Below are 21,396 nucleotides of genomic sequence, written 5' to 3' on the forward strand. Positions count from 1 at the left end.
AGCAAAAAGCAGTAGATAGTGCATACCAATGGGTCCTGTGCACTTTTCACGGGACCCACAAATTTCACTTTTCAACAACTTTTTCATTAGAAATGGGTCTTACAGCAATATTCATACATTCAAAAATTATTTTACAACAGTGTTTTTAGTTTTCAGCAAAAACTGTATCCAAACGGACCCTAAATTGTAGTTTTTTTTTTTTTTAGACATGTGATGAGTTCTTTGATATTTTCTTTATATAAGCTTCCATCTCAATAAAGTTTGTATCAATATCAAAGTATTAGTACATTAGATTAGCCAATGGAGTGAGGAATGGTTAGAGGAGTCAGAAATCTTTGTTTGGGGGGCAACTTATAATAATAATTTATTAACTTATACAAACTTTTATAAACACCCACAAACACATACATTTATACACACATGTAATTCAGTATCTTTCATAGTGAATCTTAAAGTTTTTATTTTTAATATAAGTCACCAAATTGTAGAGGTGGTAATTCATGTTTATGTGTCGAGTTCTTGTCGTGTCAACTCATGAATATCTGATTATGTTTTTTAAACGGGTCAACTCATGAGTATATGGGTCAACACTCACTAATCCAACATGTTTTTTAAACAGGTCAAAAATTTTCAACTCTAACACAACTCATATATTAAACGAGTCAGTTATGTCGACCTATTTATTAAATTTTATCAAAATGAAAAAAATTATGAAAAAACAGATAAATAAATATTTTTAATATAAAATTCAAAACTAATGAGTAACTGCATTACAAATAATTATTCAAAACTAAAGAATACCTCAATATCACAAATAATCAATCACAATGTGTCAAATAAAGTAAACCACAATAACTAATAAGTTTATATACTTAATATTTGAAGGGTATATTGATAAAATGTCATTTAATTAAACGGGTCATATGGGTCAAACAAGTTCCATGGGTTGAACACTAACCCAACTCGTTTATTAAACAGGTCAGTCGTGTTAACCCGAATATGTCACGAACCCATTAAACCTCAACCCATTACCTGCTAATTTTGTGTTGTATTGTGTCGGGTTCGCGAGTCATGTCCAATTATAACATGTGTCATTATCTAGATGGGTCAATGTAACTGAACATTAGACCCAATTCAAGTCCTTTCAAAATTAATCAAAATATATAAGGTAAACTACAAAATTGGTCTCTATGCTTTAACTATATCTTAATTCTCTAACTTTTCGATTGTGTCAATTTGATTCCTAATATTTTTAATGATGTATCAATTTAATCCCATGGTTATACTAAATTTCAATATTGAATATTGTTTTAGATAAATGTGATTCATTTCATATGATTATTTTTTTATAAAAAATTATTTTTATTTGAGATTAATAATAGGATAAATAAATTTATTTCGTTATATTAATTATTTTAAGTAGTTTTTTCTCAAAAAAAAATTATGTTAAGTGGTGCATTAATTATTTAAATATAATTAAATTTTAATGTCATTTTCTAAAATTTATATAGGAAACAATTAATTTGAAATATGGTATTCTTACTCAATTTTAGTTACTTGAAACAAGTCCATAAAAAATGTATATTAAACACAATCAAGAATGTAAAGAAAATCCCAAAAAAAAAAAAAGTAAAGAAAATAATTGAAGGACATTTGCATTTTGATTTTATCAAAACAACATTTGCATTCTTTTTTTTTATTTTTTTAAGGATATTTGCATTCTTGAGTAAGCATGGAATTTACTCCATCATGCAATTCTCAAATTTATTAATACATTTAGTATGGTCATATTACTAAACTACTTTAATTATCTTTCAATTTTGTGACTTTGCCTATAAATTAGAACACCGAATGTTACGATTTTTTGAAAAGAAAGTTATTGAAATATTTTTAAAAATTAAAAAAAATTATTTTTTTATTTTATCTATGAAATAGAATATAGAAATTTATTGAAATAATGGAAGAAACTAATAACAAAATAGAATGCACATGGTGCAAAAACTTGGTTAAAATATATCATTAAAATAAATTAATATCGCATCACGAATAATAGATAACTATATCTTTTTGCTTTATAGAGTTTAATGAAAACTCAATTACTAATCCAGCCCATGCTTTTCATTTGGATGTGCTTAATAAAAAAATCAGAATTTTACTTCTAGGAGACTTGGATTGCTTTTAAATGATAATCCATTTTTAGGAATATAATATTAGTGTTCGACATATTTATTTTCAAAACCTGCAGCCCAACAATTCTCAATACTCATACTTTATTCATTATAAAAAAATTCACAATTATTTGTGATAATTATAAATTAAATGGACTTATATTTTCTTCCTATTTTAAATTTGACAGGCACCCCAAACAGTTTCTTCTTAAAATCTCACGCATATTCCACAAGATGTCAATACAAAAGTACCAGGCATAGGCCACAAGATATCAAAAATTCAAATGTCATTCAAATAATCGTTGTCATCACCTAAATTATTACTGTATTAGAATTAACTATATAGAAGTTATTGATCGTTTTTTTAGGCTAACTACGACCTAGTTAACATTAAATTTCCATTTAAATTAGAAAAACATTGAGTAATTTTTAGGTACTCCCGGAGCACGGAGAATGGTGCTCCCTCCTCTCACATCCATGGTGGGGTCCGCTCATTAAATTCATGATGGGGTCCACTATGAATGTGAGAGAATGGAGCACCATTTCACTATACTCCGGGACTACCTAAGAATTTTCCAAAAACACTAATGTGATGGATGCAAATTAGGAAATATGTTTCAAAGGTAATAACTTAGCTTGACTTGTTGGCAACAACTTCCAATTTGGATAGCTCATTACTCAGTTTGTTTGCATCTGATCAATTGAAGTGTAATTTTCTGTCCAAAAAAGGTAATAAACTAGCTTGACTTGTTGGCAACAACTTCCAATTTGGATACCTCATTACTTACTTTGTTTGCATCTGATCAATTGAAGTGTAATTTTCTGTCCAAAAATGCAAAGAAAGTAGTGCCAACATAGTGCAAACTACGCTTGTTTGCATCTTTTGTATCTGCTTGTTTGATCATTGATGCTATCATTTAAAACTCTGCATTCAATGATTCAAATATATCACATTCCATGTCAAAAAAGGTGCCTAACTTGCAAGTTCTGTCACCATCTCCAAAAAAAAAAGTACAAAATCCTTAAGTAAAGAGCAAAATATCCTCTGTCAAGCACAAAATGCATCTGAAAATGAAAAATAAAAAAAAGATTCAATTTTACATATCCAAGATCCAAAATTACCCATATTAGTCAAGTTAAAGATATATAAATTTGTAAAGTTACTATAATAACCATGTAAATAGACATTATTACTGTAGCTTTGTATTTCATTATTTTAATATTTTTTTCTCTCACCTCATTCTCTCATCATACTCATAAAAAAATAAAAATATATTTATTATTTAAATAAAATAGTGTAAAATAGATAAAAATAGGTTTATTTTTACGTTAAAATAGATAGAAACTTTTGTATAAGTTGATGCAATGCACTATATTTTTTACTTCACCTAGCAGTGTAGGATAAATATAGCAGATTTTTACACATTTAGAAGCACCAGTTTATTGAAAATATCCATGAATGTGGTCTTTGTTTTTGTTCAATCTGTAACAAGAAAGCCAATATTAAAAAAAAAATTCAGAGTTTTGAACTGATTTTCTTCTTCGCAACTCTCAAATTGAAAGAATAAATTTTGATTTTTACACCATGGCTTGAAGGCCAAATCAACGTCAACTTTCCGATTCCAATACACAAATCAAGTAAATCAAAAGAACTTCCAATTCAAGTTCTGGACAACCTATGCACATACACTAGAATAATCACTTGGGGATTCGTCCACACTGTCTTCATTGTCATCCGAGTCATCTAGATGGTCAAAGAAAGCATCAAGATACCAGGGACAATTTCCATTCCATTCACCCCTGTGGGCATTGATTCGCCATTTTTGGTCAGCTATCATTTCAGCATCAAGTCCCCATTCATGCATTTCCTCCTCTGTGTGATGGATTGCTAAGCTGTATTCTCCACCATCTCCTAATTCCATCACTCGGAATTCACAGTTCCCAAGATTGTTTAGGCGCTCAAATTGCTCAACAGTCCACTTGAACCACTTCATGAGGAAGACCTGTGAGGTTAGCCCATGTGAGACGATTATAAGACTCAAGTCATGGGAAGGGTCATGGTGAAGCCTTTTCATGTCTATGTCCCTCCACAGTGATTCAAGAAAACCTGTAAGATTCAAATTCCCACTTCAATTCTGCATTTCAATGACACAAAATTTGAAAATAATTCCTCCTTTCAGGAATATACTTCCAACTAACTGACAGGGCTCAACAACCATGCACCCCCACCCCCCTCTATACCACCCAATACAAATTCTTGTATTGCAATTTACTGCATAGGACATGAATGGCATTTCCATTTTACTGGAATAATAATTCAAAGCAAGAAAATCCCTCAAAGAACATTCCCTAAAGGATTTCAAGTTAGGTCGTTTTTTTTTTTTTTTTGGAGAAAAAGGTCGGATTTTGTGGCTGCTACTTGGCTCACTTGGGAAGCATCAAATTCAGGCCAGTTAAAGCTACGTCTAATTGTCTAGTACCAATAGCACATGTGCACAAGCAAACAGTAATTCCAACATAAGAAATTGAATACTGCACTTGTAATGTAATTTCATATATATAATTATTATAGTTCGGAGAACCTAATTAACCAGCCAAACTCTGATTCAAAGTTTGAGGGAAAGTCTCTGGCGGTCTATAAAGAAGTACTTAATTGTGTGTTTCTGTAGCTAGAACTTATTCAAATATAAATTTAGATTGGATAATTTGGCAAAGGTTTAATATTTAACCGTATACCGGCCAATCTTTTTTGTTTTATTAACATTTTATAGTACTTCTTGTCCACCATTTTGAACTCATAGATCAGTCCATTGTATTAGAAGTTGTGATGGGCATACTTTGTAGTAAATAAAGCGCACACATATTACAGAAATGCATGAAAACACGGATAACAATAAGAACAAGCGTCAAGCAGGTTTGGGCGGAAACTTCAAATGTTTTTTTTCACTGTTAAAAGTGCTCATAAGGTGGCTTTGGATTTTGAGACTAACAGGGAGATGGGCTCTAGTTCTGACGGGAGTAGCATGCGTCTGTTTTGGAAGAGATTGTGGAAAATCCAAATCCCACATAAGATTAGGCACTTTGCCAACAAAAGATAATCTTGTACGCAGATCTGTATTGGTAGATAGCACTTGTGAGGAATATGGAGGTACATCTGAATCTTTGTTCCATCTATTTTGGGATTGCTCTAAGGATCGGGGGACATGGGGTTCTTCAACTCTCTTCTCTCTTTTGTCAGCTGTTCCTTTTCAGAACTTTTTTCTGATTTCTTATGGTATATACTAATGGATGCACAGTGGGAGATGGAAGACACGGGTTTAGCTGTTACCATTGTCTAGGCGTTATGGACTAATAGAAATGATTTTCGCCATGGGAAACCGAGGAAGGCTGGCCCGTACGTCTTTGATTCAATGGTGTAAGCATCATAAGGCTTCTCCACATCTGGATGTGAATTGGTGCCCTCCAATGGAACCTCTATATAAGATCAATGTGAATGGTGCGGTTAGGTTTATTGCTAGGTTTATAACGGAATGCCATGAGTTACGTAATGTTAGTTTTTCTCATATTCGTCGACAAGCAATAAGCCTGCTCGTTCGTTAGCAAAACATGCATCTTTTCGTAAAAAAGCGTACACACAAAACAAAAGAAAACAGAAGAGAAGACGTACTAGAAACGCGGTCGAAGACGTCAGCAGCGGACTCGCCTTCAGGGAAACGATAGAAGAAACGACCGAACCTGTTGCGTGTTCGTTTGATCGCTCTCATCCTCTCTTCCACCTGGAAGTTCCCGAAGTCTTGCTCTCGGATCCGACATTCTTCTCGGACCCCTATGACCCGTTTCTTCGTGAAGCTCCGACCCAGTTCTCTCAGCGTCGATTGGGCGCGGGCGTATGGGGACACGTAGAAGTGCACGCGCCACGAGTCCGTGGAGGAGGCTGTGGAGATGAGCTGGCGGAGTCGGGCCCCGGCGTTTTGGGCCTGGGTCAGGCCCACGTCGGTGAGCGGGATTTGGTGGTCAGGGATTGTGCTGTAGGCTGAATTGTCCAAATTGCCCCTCGACTCGCCGTGTCGCATTATGATTATGCGCTTTGGGAGCACTGGCAATGTTGAATGGTTTGGTTTTGGATGCATTTTTTTTTTTTTTTTTTTGGAAGTGCATCCAATATCCAAGTGTGGGAAAAAAAATGTGGTAATTGGGTTTTGGAGGATTTTTGTTTCTTACAAGTGTGATTCTCTCAATTTATATATAGGCTTTCTAATTTGGCTTTTAATCTTCATCACTATCCTATCAAAAACAAATGTTCAACCCTATATAACAGCTTTTTAATTGAGTAATTCTAGTTTTTATCCCAAAAAAAAAAAAAATTGAATAATTTTAGTAACACATAATAAATTGCTACAATTTTTATCACAACTATCTTACGTGGTACATTATGATTGATTGTCGATTACTCTCATATGAACCTATCACATTTTCTTCATCATTTATCGTTTGCGCTACGATTGATTTTGAGAAAAGTTGTGATTTAAACTGCAATTTTAGAATTTTTGTTTTTCAAAACTTGATGATGAAGCAAGTTGTGTTAATTACTGTGTGGAAGTTGTGGGGTCAGATATATGGTAGATCTCTGTAACTTCTCTTCTCTCAGGTGGTTATTGTTGTGTGAAAATTTGTGGTCATCAAAGATTTGTCTACTGTATAGACTACCTAGTCAACAAATTTGCACATTATCAATAATCACAATATGCTCTATCGACACTTGTGACAAATATTAAGAAATTTATTATGTGGTTAAACTTATTGTTTTTCTAATAGTAAATCAAGAGTAATATATATGTGAATAATAGGGTGTCAATAGTATGCTCATATAAGGTTATGTGAAAAATGATATTAGCCCAATCATAATCGTAACCCATGTTATAAACAATGTGAACAATTTAACCTAACTTCTTGTTTTTTTATTAGGAGAATTATTGTTACAAAAAAATAAAAAATTCAACTTCCTCATTTTATTCAAAATTGATCTTGATAGTGTTTTTATTTTTTGAACTATAGATATATAATATTGCAAGAATTTTTAATTTTAAGTGTTTTGGGGCTGAAGCAAATTCAGAATGTTTTAAAGGAAAGTTAAGGGTTACTTCTAAGTAACATTGAGAGAAATTAGTACGTGGGGACATTTATCCTAAAAATATTGAAAAGTGCTACATCCACGACATTTTAACAACATTTCATAATATATCACAAGTGATTAATTAGTTGTTATTGGTTCAAATCTAAACTTACTACTAAACTTTCTTTTTTTCCTCAACAATAAAAACCAGTAATAACTTACCACTTATAATTTGCTATGAAAATGTTATGGATATAGCATTTCTCAAACATTTTACTTCCTTTTTTTTTCTTTCTTTAAAATATGAAATATTACTTCTCTTTTGGTTTATGAATAAGTGCCATTTAAATCTTTCATGTTAGCTATCTCTCTCTTTATTTATTTTTTCTTTTCTATTCAATGATTTTTTTTTTTTTTTTTTTTTTTTGGGGTAGAATTTATATTGAATGTTTTACTGTTGTGTTAAGATGGAGGCGGTTTTGTAGATTTCTTAGCCTAGTATTTTTTTTTTTTTTTTTAAAGGTGGGATAAGGGTGGCCCATGTTCAATTCTTCTAAGATTTTTTATATAAGACCTGAAATGACAAAAAAAAAGTATGACAATTTTCCTAACGAAACAAAAAGTTTCTCCAAGTGAATGCACCTTCGATGGCTATGACGATATAATATGATATGAGCACTCTAGCCTTATCAATTGCCCCAAATGTAACTATCAATAGTATGGTTGGCTTGAATGGTAGTACTTTTTTGGCAGGAGACTAGACTAATATGTTCTCTTTCTCTAGGTTTTTTTTTTTTTTTTTTTTTGATGTCATGTTAATAGGTATCTTTATAGCAATTATTAATAAATTATATTAAGAAAATTTTGACACTATTTTTATGAAATTAAAAATATAAAATACTGTCAACACAATCAATTACTTTATCATTTTTCTATAAAAATATTTTAAAAATAGTTTCTAAACCAATGTCTTTAAGACACTTGTTAACATTTCATTTTTTTTTTTTAAGCATTAGATTCAAAGCAACGTGAATGCATATGTACGTGTGAAAGAGTTTCCAACATCTCAAGCAGGAAAACCCATTAAAAAAAAAAAAAACGCGGACTATAGCCGCGTTTTTAAAAAACGCGGCTATAGACCTGAAGCCTATAGCCGTGGTTCAGAAACGCGGCTTCAGGTCTGGTTTGTAGAAAACGCGGCTACAGATCCGCAGGGTCTGTTGCTGCGCCGCTTAGGCCGGGGTTGTAAACGCGGCCATAGAAAACGCGGCTTCAGGTCTATAGCCGCGTTTTTGGTGTCTATAGCCGCGTTTTTGAAACGCGGCTATAGACCCCGTTTTTTGTAGTGATACCTTACCTAAATTTTGTCATTCAATGTTCTTATAACTCAATTTTTCCCTTTTAATTTTTATTTGAGCTTGTTCAACCGAGACATCCAAGACTCATATCTCCCTCCCCTACTAAAAAATATATATCTTTTAGGGAAAAAAAAAAACCGTGTATTTCTTAAAGTTGGGGGGACTTTTATGGTCTTTAAGTTAAGTTACTATTTATGTGTATCCAAAAGCTAGTTTTGGATTTTCTTTTTAGTTGATTTTGCTTCTTACATGTTCAATACAAATCTAATAAAACTTAATTAATTATGATATATGTTCACGCAATATATATACCTTGGGCCATGGCATACACCCCATGTGGGATCTTTTGTTATTTTTTTTATTTTTGATACGGAATAGGAGAAGGGGCCGGAAATCTAGACTCACTGCTTAGCAGAATGGAATAAAGACTTAAACTTACACACCAATTCAAATAGGAAGACTTATGTTTTTCTTTATTTTATTTTTACATATAAGTTGAAAAATTCAAATACACAAACAAAACCAAAAGGATAAGTCAAGAATCTTGTTCTCAACTGGTTAACATCTCTTGGTATTTCCAACAAAATAATCCAAAGTTTAAATCATTCCTTTCCTTGTAACTATAGAATTGGGGGGAAAAAATCAAACCATTTATTAGGAAAAGTCCAGGGCCTAAGAGCATTAGCATGGTATGTTATATGTAAGTGAAATTTAGAATCAGAGCCCCAAAAACCCACGTTACCTGGTCTTGCAATTGCAAAAAAATTTCAATTGTGATTGTATAATGTTTATTATATTTTATTGGATAGGATGGCACCATAGCATTGTAGCAAGCTTGGATTATATTATTTTAATAAGTAGTATATATTATTTTAATGAGTTGAATAGGAAAATAAAAGTTTAGATGTTGGATGTGTTGTAAAATGGTATGATATAAATAATAAAGTAGTTTTTGAGATAATAAAATAGAATTTTTTTTTTGTAGAAATCGAACATGAATGCTCTAACAGATTCATTAAATTAGTCACAAAAAGCCCATCTTGCCAGCCCATTTTTTTAAGGGATACAAAAACAATTTTTTTTTTTTTTTTATCTCGTAAATACTTAATTTATGTGCAATCTCATTCCCTTCAACTCTTCTTAAAATAATGGACAGAAACAAAAAAACAAAAAACAAAAATCCTCATCTGCACAGCACACAACGCGTTAAAATAAAACTATTAAAAGAAATAATAAAACAAAAAATCTAACCTCTCTCCTTCACTATCAATGATGGCAAAGAATGTTAGAACTTGGAATTACCTTTAAAGTTTAAACTCATCTAAATCTTCGTAAAAAAGTTTTGTTTTGTCTTTATATACGTAGAAGCCAACTAGCACCTACTCTTCTTCTTTTATGGATGTGTCATGTATATAAGGCTTACACGAACTATTATTGCTTCTTTCTTCCTTTTTGTGATTTTTATTATAATAAAAAAAATTTAGTTTGGTTATATGAATAATAGAGTGGCGTAGGCTCCTAGCCCAATTTTTGTCAAGAAATCAGTTGCAAACTCCTAGCGTCAAGCAAATTTAGTATTTTTTTTTTTTTTTTCATGAAGTTACTGCTTGATTTCAACAGAGCTTCTATACTTTTGAACCTTCTTAATGTCTTGGTGTGTGTTTTGGTGTGAAAATACCTTGGGAAAGCTTCTATTTATAAGATTTTGGGAGTGGTTGAGCAGCATATGACAGAATCTGATTAGTGACGCATGTCACAACCTGAATGAAGGAGTTTTAAGACTTTTTTCTTCAAGACACGTGACATTATTTGATTGGCCAAAATGTCTTAATTTTCAAAATGACATATGTCAACACTCGATTGAATTGTTTATGTCATTGCTAACATGTGTCAATGTGTGATTGGCTCTTGTGTGCTTTTTAAGTTTTTGTTTCATTGACACTTGACAAATTTATGTTGGTCTCTGAATACTGATAGTAAAACTCAGTAGTAGCACGTGGCGTTTTGTAATTAGCCGTATTTTATGGACTTGGTAGTACGATAGTCAGATTGTGATAAGTTAGGAATTTTCCCATTTTGATGTTTGACCTTATTCTTACTTCCTTGTGCTAGTTAAATGTGACTGAGTACTTGCTAATTGGTAAGCATGTGAGAAAGCATGTGCTTCTCAGACATTCTTCTTCTAACTAAGCCAAAAAAAGATTAAAAATAAGCCACCAAAGTTAATGAATAGAGATTAGAGATGATATGTACCATATGGATACTCAAATTTTAAAATCTAAATGGATGAATATTATCTCAGAGTGAGAAAAATAAAGTTATTGTTTCATAATTCAAAGTTTTTTTTTTTTTTAAATGGAAGAAATAAAAGGACTCACGGGTCACTGTGCGCCACTTAAACCACTGCATTGCATTATGCTGTGGAATCACCTAGACCCTAATGAGGCTTGCTATTACTCGAATCCACAACTTCGAACTTACAAATGTGATAAGTCACAATTACTTCTTACTACTAGGCTACCTCCCTAAGTGAGTCAAATTTATACACTCTTCCACACATATACACAATATAACATAGTAAATTATTTTATTAAGAAAAACATATTGAAATTTAATGGTTAATAATTTATAGAAACAAAAAGAACCAAAGGTGTGCATGGATTGGATTTTGTTGCCGATTAAAACTAAAACAACATCATTTGTTTCATTATTTTTTAATATATAAAATACAATTATATCTGTTATATATATAAGGCTTAGTGTGATGTGATTTTGATCGATTTTAAAATGCCAAACCTCATGCCACTCCAACCATCGTTGATTCCCCTTTTTCGTACCTATCGCCTTGGTCAATCATATTGATGACCACTTCCGTTTAAGATGGTAAGTGATTTGAGCCAAGTATTAAAAGTTGAGGATTAATTCATTAATTTTATTTAAAACATAAGTTAAACTTGAGCTCAAGCTCATCAACAAACTAGATTACAAGTTTAAGCTTGGTTCATTTTCTAGCTCGAGCTTATTCATGAGCTATTTGATTAACTTATCTTTTCCTGTATACAGTAAACATAATACTAAATTTTTTTTTTTACCTCTTCACTTATCTATAATAATACTTAATAACTAAAGTGTTTTTCAAATTTTATTATTTGAGTTAATTTGATGGAATGATTTTTGTTTATGAAATTCTAAAATTAGGATCACTAGACTAGTATTGTTAAAAATTATATAAAATTTTACTTTTAAATAAATTTTTCTATATTATCAATAAATCACAAATAATAATAATTTGATATCTTATAATTTTCTTACAAACATACACCATCTAATATCAAGTCCTTATAAGTATATTTTTGTACATATGTACACATAACATAACATATAATATTATATATAATTAAATTGAGCATCACACATTTTGAGGTTTTACATGAACATAATATTATGCTTGAACTTGGCTTGTTTAATGGTTGAACCTAATTTGGGCTTTAAATTTTGCTTGTTTTCTAAAATAAATGAGCACAAACAAGTATTTTTCTCAAGCTGAATTCGGTATGTTCATAAATAGTTTAGCTCATTTATATTCCTACCTTTGACAAACGATGGCATTCAGTTACAAACGATAGTTGGTTTTTTGGCCCATTGAACACCTCTAGGCAGTAGGTATAGTAGGGATGACAAAAACTCCCCGCCTTGCAAGATTTTTTCTAACCCAAAATAGGTGACAAAATGGGAATGAGTGTTGCTTGCCCTACCCTGCCCTACTCCTAGTGAATGTGTATATATATCCTATTTATAATTGATTTATTTGACATATTCTATTTCCATTCACAAAACATTTGCTTTATCTCTTAATACTCTTATAACTGTCTATTCTCTTTCGATTTCATATCTACCTTATTAATGTTAAGGCCACCTCATTAAAAATGACAAATTATTATGAGTCCACCTCAACATAACATGCCCTATAAGAGTTTTCTCCACCAGAGAAAGAAGACGAGACACCCTTTTCCGATCTCGCTTCACCCTATTGTCATCCCTAAGTATGACGGTGATAGTAATATAATGTACCGAATACAATTGAAATTGTGTTTTTATCAAATTAAAATGACAATTTTTAACAATTTAACAATTATAACTTAAATTGGTTGTTGTGTGTATGACAGTGTATAACTCAACTTATATAACAATAATTAAGGATAGACTTTAAACAATTCTACGTCATTTCATTGATTTGGTAACCATATTCAAGCCAATGGTACAACTCAGGATCTAGTTTTAAGATGCGTGGATGACAATTCAGTTGCCTTTTATTCCGGAAACATTCCCCAGCAAAGCGTCATTTTGTTTTTGTTACATCAAAGATCAAACACAATGAATTGAGATTTTGCTCAGAAAGCCTGGAACTCGGCTAGTTAAATCTGAAATTTCGTAACATTGCTCAAATTCAACCCCCAAAAGCTCCAATCTGATTCCCACTTAAATCAACCATGTGCTCCTTCTAACTTCTTTCACAAGGCAAGCCCCAATTTTCTTCTAATTTCTGGGTTATGTTCCCAAATTGGTGTAAAAGAAAAGGATTTTCTTGGTTCTTGACATGGATATTGTTTGTTAATTGTAACTCAACGAACCCATTTGCCATTTTATGTGTTATTGCCTTTTATTAACAAACCAGGAAGAACTTCAAGCAAAATAATGAAGAAACCAGTAAAATTGAGGTTAATATGGAAAAGGTCATTATCATAAGCTGTTTGAGCCTAATTAATTTGGGTCTTCCTCAAATGGGTTTGTTTATTTCGATCATAGACTCAATTAAAAGTGATGTATTTGTAGTATTATTATAAATGGAGATGATGCACTTCAAGTGATTTTGAAATCTTATTGTTGAAAGAGGTTGTAATGGGAAGGTTCCTCAGTGAATTCGTACTGCCTATGCTGCTGTTGACAGGTATTCAATGTTTTTAGTCTTACAAGAATTATTTTTTGTGATTTATAATATGCTGTTTTGTAATTTTTTAGGAAGTTCAATGTGGATTGCTTTAGGAATTACTCAGCTAAATATACTTTCAATCTAGAAAGGAAGTGTCACATTAAGATTGTTTGAAGTGTATGAACTTGGAAGTTTTTTAAACTAATAATGCTAGTATATGTGAAAGCATCTATGTGTTTCAATGAAATGTTATACTTGAGTAGGTAAATGGGTCGAATTAGAAGCTTGTTTGGGTTTCTCAGTCAATGCTGCATTCCATTTAGTTGAGCTCAATAGAAAAGAAAACAAAGGGAGCATTGGGTTTCATGCCTCTAGAGCCGTATTCATAAAAGGATACACAGAGAGAGCTTTGAGAAGACTGGTTAAGCATCTGGGGTGTTTAAGCATCTATGATTTAATTTGAATCAATCCTAGGATCACTTGAGTTCAATGAAGTAGGATTTTTCTCATTAGGTCTGGGTGATGGGTCACACTTGACTAGAATTGAGTATTGATTTCCTTTTTACAATATAAGTTTGACTTGGATATTGAATTTGGACTATTTTCTTCTTTTGCTAAATTGAAGGTTCTCATCTCAGGGTTTTATGTTGCTTATTGTTGCCCTCTGTACAGCTAGTCACATGAATCAGTCACTCATCTTGGGTCTCTTTTCCATTTCTCATTTGTAGCAGCATTGGACTTGTTGATTGGTCTTTAACAAGCAATTTTCTAGGTCTTCCGGTAAGCATTATAGTTTGCATAAAATGTCAATCTTTCTACTAATCATTCTACTTAGCAAAAAATGCCAATCTTTTTACTGACTTAAATTTTTTCATACTGGAATGAAGGTGGTGGGAGCATCTTTGTTGTCTGCAGGCTTGAACATCATCCTTCTTTATGTATATCAACTTCCCATTGAGTTTTCTGAGATCTTTCTTTGGGTTGCTGAATTCACTGGGCTCTTCAGAATATCTGCAAAATCAGAGTGGTCGGAAATTTGTTCTGGTCTTTCCCTCCTATATTTCTGTCATGGTGAGCATAGTTTTATTAGTACATCTATAAAATAGGTTATGTTTTGTTTGGGGCCATTGTCTGGTATGATGGTATAGTCTTTGTTGTCAAGTGGGGATACATCATACATGAGTTTAGAGTGGCCACTTCTTGCAAAAGTTCCAAAGCTAATAACCTTTCTAGGTTTCGGCTGGACCATCACTAGGTAATGGCCTTATTTGCAAATGTGTCGAATTTGTTCTGAATTCCCTAAATAAAAATGACCACTCTTTCTAGGTTTTAACTAGAAATATATATATATATATATATATATATATATATATATATATATATATATATATATATATAATTTTTGTAAGTAATAGCAAGCACAAAATGCATCAGATAATGAAATATAGAGAAAGGGCTCAATTTTACACATCCAAGATCCAAAATTACCCACATTAGTCAAGTTAAAAATATGTAAATTTGCAAAATTACTATAATAACCAAATAATTAGGCATTGTTATTGCAACTTTGTATTTCATTAATAAATAAAAAAAATCTCTCAACTCATGCTCTCATCTGATTCATAAAAACTAAATAAAAAATTATTATTTAAATAAAATAGAATGTAAAATATATAATCTAGTGTAGGTATTTATAAAAAGTGGTTGTGTAATATACAAAAAAAGAAAAGAAAAGGATTTTATGTTAAAATAGACATGAATTTTTGTACGAGATGATGCAATGCTCTATATTTTTTACATTACCTAGCAGTGTAGGATAAATTTAGCAGATTTTACACATTCAGAAGCACCAGTTTATTGAAAAAGACACTACAATTGAACTTGAATGGTTGTATGTCAAAATATCCATGGATGTAGTCTTTGCTTTTGGTCAATCTGTAACAAGGAAGCCAATATCACAACAATTCTTTAGAGTTTTGAACTTATTTTCTTCTTCCCAACTCTCAAATTGATAGAATAAATTTTGATTTTTACACCATGGCTTGACAGCCAAATCAATGTCAATTTTCCGATTCCAATATTTGAAGTACACTATGCACAAAACAGTCAAGTAAATCAAAAGAACTTCCAATTCAAGTTCTGGACAACCTATGCACATATACTAGAAGACTCACTTGGGGATTCATCGTCACTGTCTTCATTGTCATCCGAGTCATCTAGATGGTCAAAGAAAGAATCAAGATACCAGGGACAATTTTCATTCCATTCACCCCTGTGGGCATTGATTCGCCATTTTTGGTCAGCTATCATATCTTTGTCAAGTCCCCATTCTTGCATTTCCTCCTCTGTGTGATGGATTGCTAAGCTGTATTCTCCACCATTTCCTAATTCTATCACTCGGAATTCACAGTTCCCAAGATTGTTTAGGCGCTCAAACTGCTCAACCGTCCACTTGAACCACTTCATGAGGAAGACCCGTGCGGTTAGCCCATGTGAGATGATTATAAGATTCAAGTCATGGGAAGGGTCATGGTGAAGCCTTTTCATGTCTATGTCCCTCCACAGTGATTCAAGAAAACCTGTAAGATTCAAATTCCCTCTTCAATTCTGCATTTCAATGACACAAAATTTTGAAAATAATTCCTCCATTCAGGAGTATACTTCCAACTAACTAACAGGGCTCAACAACCACCCCACACCCCAATATACCACCCAATACAAATTCTTGTATTGCAATTTACTGCATACAACATGAATGGCATTTCTATTTTACTAAAATAATAATCAAAAGATTCAAAACATGAAAATCCGTCGCAGAACATCCCACTAAAGGATTTCAAGTTAGGTTGGATTTTGTGGCTGCTACTTTGCTCACTTCGAAAGCATCGAAATTCAGGCCAGTTAGAGCAATGTCTAATTGTCGAGTACCAGTAGCACATGTGCACAAGCAAACAGTAATTCCAATATAAGAGATTGAATACTGCACTTGCAATGTAATTTCATATAATTATTATAGTTCAGAGACCCTAATTCTCCAATGGAACTAAAAGTGCTATACAGTATGCATAGTAAGTTAGTAACATTCTTTCCTTCAAAGTTTTCAAACGATGCATCATCGATTTTTCCTTCTTTTTTAATTTTTGGGAACTTATTCAATTATGCAGATTCTAGATATTTGGAAATGATAGCATATTGATACTTCTTAAATTTTTAAGAGGATAAATTTTATCTAAGAAACTAAGTATGCAATGAAAAATTGGAAAATATTATTCTATTGTTAATTCTCAAAGCAAAGCCACTTAGAGGCATTGGGTGCTTATATTTTTAAGCAAAAGGCATTTGCAATACTCTGTTATAAGATCATTCAACTTTTTCATACAATTCTTTTGCAACATTTCCTATTGCATATTTGAAAGCTACAACCTCCAAATAAGAAAATCACTGCAGTGCAAGACATGTCAAGCATCCAGGCACACAACTTGTAACCACTGAAGTGAACTATGGCTACATGCAAGTAATGTGAATTTTGCTGATGTGACTCAAAGTGGATGGCTTATAGACTGTGTAACCTATGACTATATGCTAACGGAATGGGAAACATATTTTTTCTGCATGTGGAACCATAGGATACAGAACAGCAACATGCATAAGCAACCATGACTCTGAAAATCAGTAATTTTTTTTAATAACGTAGGGAATGAGTCTGCAAATCATGTTTCAGCTTGATTAAAGTAGAAAAATATGAAAATGTGATTATTGTTTGTATAACAACGATAATAAAAGATAAAGCACAAATGCTTGGTTGGTTTTTCCTCTACCTCTGGCCAGCCCTCAGAAAAGACATTAACCAAAAAATTCATGCATGCTTGGTTCTGTGCAAGCTAACTTTGACCGAGAGCAGCCAGCCAAACAAGGTTGACTCAATTTGTTATCTAATCAGGCGATGGCTGTGGTAAACTCATCTTCCAAGTAAGAATTGCCTAATGCAGAAATGCTTTAAACTGGTCCATTTATGGCATCCTTAGGTTCTATATTATTCACACTAACCAAAATTAACCAGTCAAACTCTGATTCAAAGTTTAAGTCTCTGGCAGTCTATAAAGAAGTTCTTAATTTTGTGTTTATGTAGCTAGAACTTATTCAAATAAAAATTTAGATTGGATAATTTAGTAAAGGTTTAATATTTAACCGTATACCGGCATATCTTTTTTGTTTTATTAACATTTTTTTTTTGATGCGATTTTATTAACATTTTATAGTACTTCTTGTCCACCATTTTGGACTCATAGACCAGTCCATTGGACTCGTATATTTAAAACGCTTCTTAAATTTGCAACTGTGGAAGTTCCATTCATTTCAGCGCATACCATTTTAAGCACACCCCAAAAACAAGCTAATTCTAATTTTTAAAATAATAATAATAATACACACACACATACATAATTCCAAAGTCCTTATATCAATAAATGAAAGCAGATGTACTACAAACTTAGCTGAAGGGAGGGAGTATCTAGTTAAAAAAAAAAAAAAAATCCTCTACTAGCCAAAATATTACAAGTTGTGATGGGCATACTTCTGAGTTTGATCCTTGGTATTTTTGAAAATAAAACTCACACTCACACACTACAGAAATGAATGAAAACAAGGATAACAAAAAGAACAAGGGTTTATTACAATCATGTACCTTAAATTATAAGGGCATTTGTAATTGTATCCTTATTCGCAACCAACAACCTAGTTCATGTTAATTTGCAATGTCCTCCTTCATGTCTAAATTAGTCTCAAAATTAAAAATTTAGTGGACAACTATCCTCAATCTCCAAAGAGCATTTGCAATGTATAACCTTAAAATGAGAGTATCTAATTCTATGCCTAACTTGAACTATATATATGATAGGATTTGAACCCATCAAGCCAAGATACCAATAATTTTCTTTTTGGTATAGGACCTATAGGTGGGATTCGATCTACCACCTTATTCGGCAAAAAAATACTTAAACTTTTTTTTTTTTTTAGATTACCTTAATTTGGATTATAATAAAAAAGAGCTGTAATAGTTACACATTGCATACAGGATTTCAATTAAAATTGTGAAATTGTGTTTGAACAAACTGTAGCGTATAACAAGTTGTGTGCAAAATAATTAGCCTAAGTAAAGCAAACCCATAAGTTCCAGATTTGCCTCCTACTTACTACTTTTAGCAATACATTATGTGCTTTTTAAGTTTAAATAAATAAAATAAAACACAAAGTAAACAAACCCATAAAAAATAGCAACGAAACGACACATAATTGGGTCATTTTAAGGTGGGCCCAGAGAACAAAACAAAACATAACATCATAAACAGGCAATTGCAAAAAAGCAGCGTAGAGAACGAGACACAAAAAAAACAAAGAAAACAGAAGAGAAGACGTACTAGAAACGCGGTCGAAGACGTCAGCGGCGGACTCGCCTTCGGGAAAACGATAGAAGAAACGACCAAACTTCTCGCGCGTTCGTTTGATCGCTCTCATCCTCTCTTCCACCTGGAAGTTCCCGAAGTCTTGCTCTCGGATCCGACACTCTTCTCGGACCCCTATGATCCGTTTCTTCGTGAAGCTCCGACCCAGCTCCCGCAGCGTCGATCGGGTGCGGGCGTACGGGGACACGTAGAAGTACACGCGCCACGAGTTCGTGGAGGAGTTGCTGGAGATGAGGTGGCGGAGCCGGGCCCCGGCGTCTTGGGCCTGGGCCAGGCCCACGTCGGTGAGCGGGATTTGGTGGTCCGGGGTGGTACCGTAGGCCGAATAGTCTAAATTGCCCTTTGACTCGCCGTGGCGCATTATGATTATGCGCTTTGGGAGCACTGACAATTTTGAATGGTTTGGATTTTGATGCATTTTTTTTTAAACTGTTTTGTGTGGGAATAAACGAAAAATGTGGTATATGGGTTTTGAAGGATTTTTGTTGTTTTTGTTTCTGTTTCTTTAAAGTGTTTTTTCTCTCAATTTATATAGGATTTCCTTTGTGTCTAATCTGGCTTTTATTGTTTCACACTATAACAGGTTTTTTTTTTTTTTTCTTTCAAAACTTGATGATGGAGCAAGTTGTGTTTATTACTGTTGGGTCAGAAAATATTAGGATAGATCTGTCATGCGTGTGGTCATCAAAAATATCCGTCTGTATACTGTATAAAGTGTTTGTTTTAAAATCAATTACACCACCTATACGGCTATACCGCTTTTTCTTGTCGGACAATTCACCCAGTTGACAAATTTCACGCTTCTTTTTACAATGGCTGATTAATTCCACGCCTGATATAAGAGGAAAGTATTGGTCAAGTTGCACTAAAACCGTGTTATATCGTGACGAGTCTAGTACAAATCAATGAATTCATCCTTTGACTCAAGTTAAGTCCTAAAATATTTTACAACATTTTTTACTAATTATTAATGCAATAAGTATTTATTAGTAAGTAAAAAAATGATGTTAAGTGAGGCAAATGAAAACTAATAAAATTAACAATTTGTAAAAATATTGTAAAATAATTATCATTACTCAAATATAAATAAATGCCTGTTTGCAACAACTTAATTTTTTTTTTTTTTGTTTATAGATTTTTTAATGAATAAAAGACTTTATTGACAAAGAGAGAGAACTAAACAAAAAAGGCATGGTCTGTTTGGTTGTATTGTTTAAATTTCTTTGTTTAAACAACACGTATTTCTGCAATATGTAAACATTATTAAAATAATATTATGAAACTGAGTCCTAAAATTTCCTTAACAATCACAGTTACAACCATGGTTTTAAAAACCGAACCGTAAATAAAACCGTTTTTTTTTTCAAAATTTTCGGTTTTGACTGGTTTTTCCCCGTTATTAACCGGTTTTGAGACATATAACCGGACCGGACTGCACCGGTTTTTCCGGTTGAACCGGTCGGACCGGCCGGTCCGGTCCGGTTTTTAAAACAGTGGTTACAACAGTAGGAGGGTAATGACGAAGACCAAAAATATCAAAATAAAAATAACTACAAGACCATTTGGCTATTTTATGTGTCGGTAAATTTGTCTCCCGATGAACCCAGCTAAAGAATATCAAACCAATATCAACAATAGTACTAGGCACCAAAGTGGAAGTTTCTATTGTTTGTTTTACTGTTGTGTTAAGATGGAGGTTGTTTTGTATATTTCTTAGCAACTAGCATTAAAAATGTAAAGGTGAGAATTAGGGGTGTGTATGGGTCAGGTTGGGTTAGGTTGAGGGGATTTTTTGACTCAACCCACTATGGTAGATTAAAAAAATTCAACTCAATCTAACCCATTACATAAGTCCAACCCAATCTAACTCACATGGGTCGAATTGAACCCATGGGTTGGATAAATTTATTATTATTATTATTATTATTATTATTAAATTGAGTAGAAAAAAATATAAATATAAATATATTTAAAAAACTCAAAGATTAGTATCAATCTAACTCCTTAAAGGCAAACAGTACTAATGACTAAACAACAATAGTAATTTACTAGGGTTTATGTGAACTAATTGGCTTTTATATAGGATAGGAAGAGATGATTATTTAAAAAAAAATTTTAATTATATAATATATTAAATATATAGGTGGGTCGAGTTGGATTTGGTGAGTTTGAAATTTTATGACCCAAACTTAACTCGACTCACTATCAAAAAAAAAATTTTGTAACCCAACTCAACCCATCAAGACCTAAAAATCGACTCAATTCAACAAATTGAATTGAGTTTGATCGATTTTGACGAGTTGACTGCACACCCTAAATAAGACTAAAGGCGGCCCATGGTAAATTCTTCCAAGATTTTTTTTTT

At 32.5% G+C, this 21,396-nt stretch overlaps 2 protein-coding genes across 2 annotated transcripts; both read right to left on the reverse strand.

Annotated features, from left to right (window-relative positions):
* Positions 1 to 3,808: 3,808 nt before the first annotated feature.
* Positions 3,809 to 6,359, reverse strand: LOC142626818 (phosphoglycerate mutase-like protein AT74). The gene is made up of 2 exons (XM_075800531.1): positions 5,836 to 6,359; positions 3,809 to 4,275 (listed from the first exon to the last, which is right to left on the reverse strand). Exons 1-2 carry the CDS (start codon positions 6,296 to 6,298, stop codon positions 3,845 to 3,847), a joined length of 894 nt encoding a protein of 297 aa, XP_075656646.1. The 5' UTR covers positions 6,299 to 6,359; the 3' UTR covers positions 3,809 to 3,844.
* Positions 6,360 to 15,536: 9,177 nt separating this feature from the next.
* LOC142626661 (phosphoglycerate mutase-like protein AT74) lies at positions 15,537 to 19,577 on the reverse strand. Its single transcript, XM_075800370.1, has 2 exons — positions 18,987 to 19,577; positions 15,537 to 16,148 (listed from the first exon to the last, which is right to left on the reverse strand). The coding sequence occupies exons 1-2, from the start codon at positions 19,447 to 19,449 to the stop codon at positions 15,718 to 15,720; spliced, it is 894 nt and encodes a 297-aa protein (XP_075656485.1). The 5' UTR covers positions 19,450 to 19,577; the 3' UTR covers positions 15,537 to 15,717.
* Between the last annotated feature and the right edge of the window lie 1,819 nt (positions 19,578 to 21,396).

The sequence above is a fragment of the Castanea sativa genome, chromosome 3 (genome assembly GCF_040712315.1).
Source record: "Castanea sativa cultivar Marrone di Chiusa Pesio chromosome 3, ASM4071231v1".
Taxonomy (NCBI): Eukaryota; Viridiplantae; Streptophyta; class Magnoliopsida; order Fagales; family Fagaceae; genus Castanea; species Castanea sativa.

Excerpts from the sequence above, each read along its gene's own strand:
- LOC142626661 (XM_075800370.1), bottom strand. The coding sequence starts at position 19,449 with ATGCATCAAAATCCAAACCATTCAAAATTGTCAGTGCTCCCAAAGCGC. Across the intron at positions 16,149-18,986 it reads CGTCTTCGACCGCGTTTCTA|GTTTTCTTGAATCACTGTGG; the intron begins GTACGTCTTCTC and ends TGAATCTTACAG.
- LOC142626818 (XM_075800531.1), bottom strand. The coding sequence starts at position 6,298 with ATGCATCCAAAACCAAACCATTCAACATTGCCAGTGCTCCCAAAGCGC. Across the intron at positions 4,276-5,835 it reads CGTCTTCGACCGCGTTTCTA|GTTTTCTTGAATCACTGTGG; the intron begins GTACGTCTTCTC and ends TGAATCTTACAG.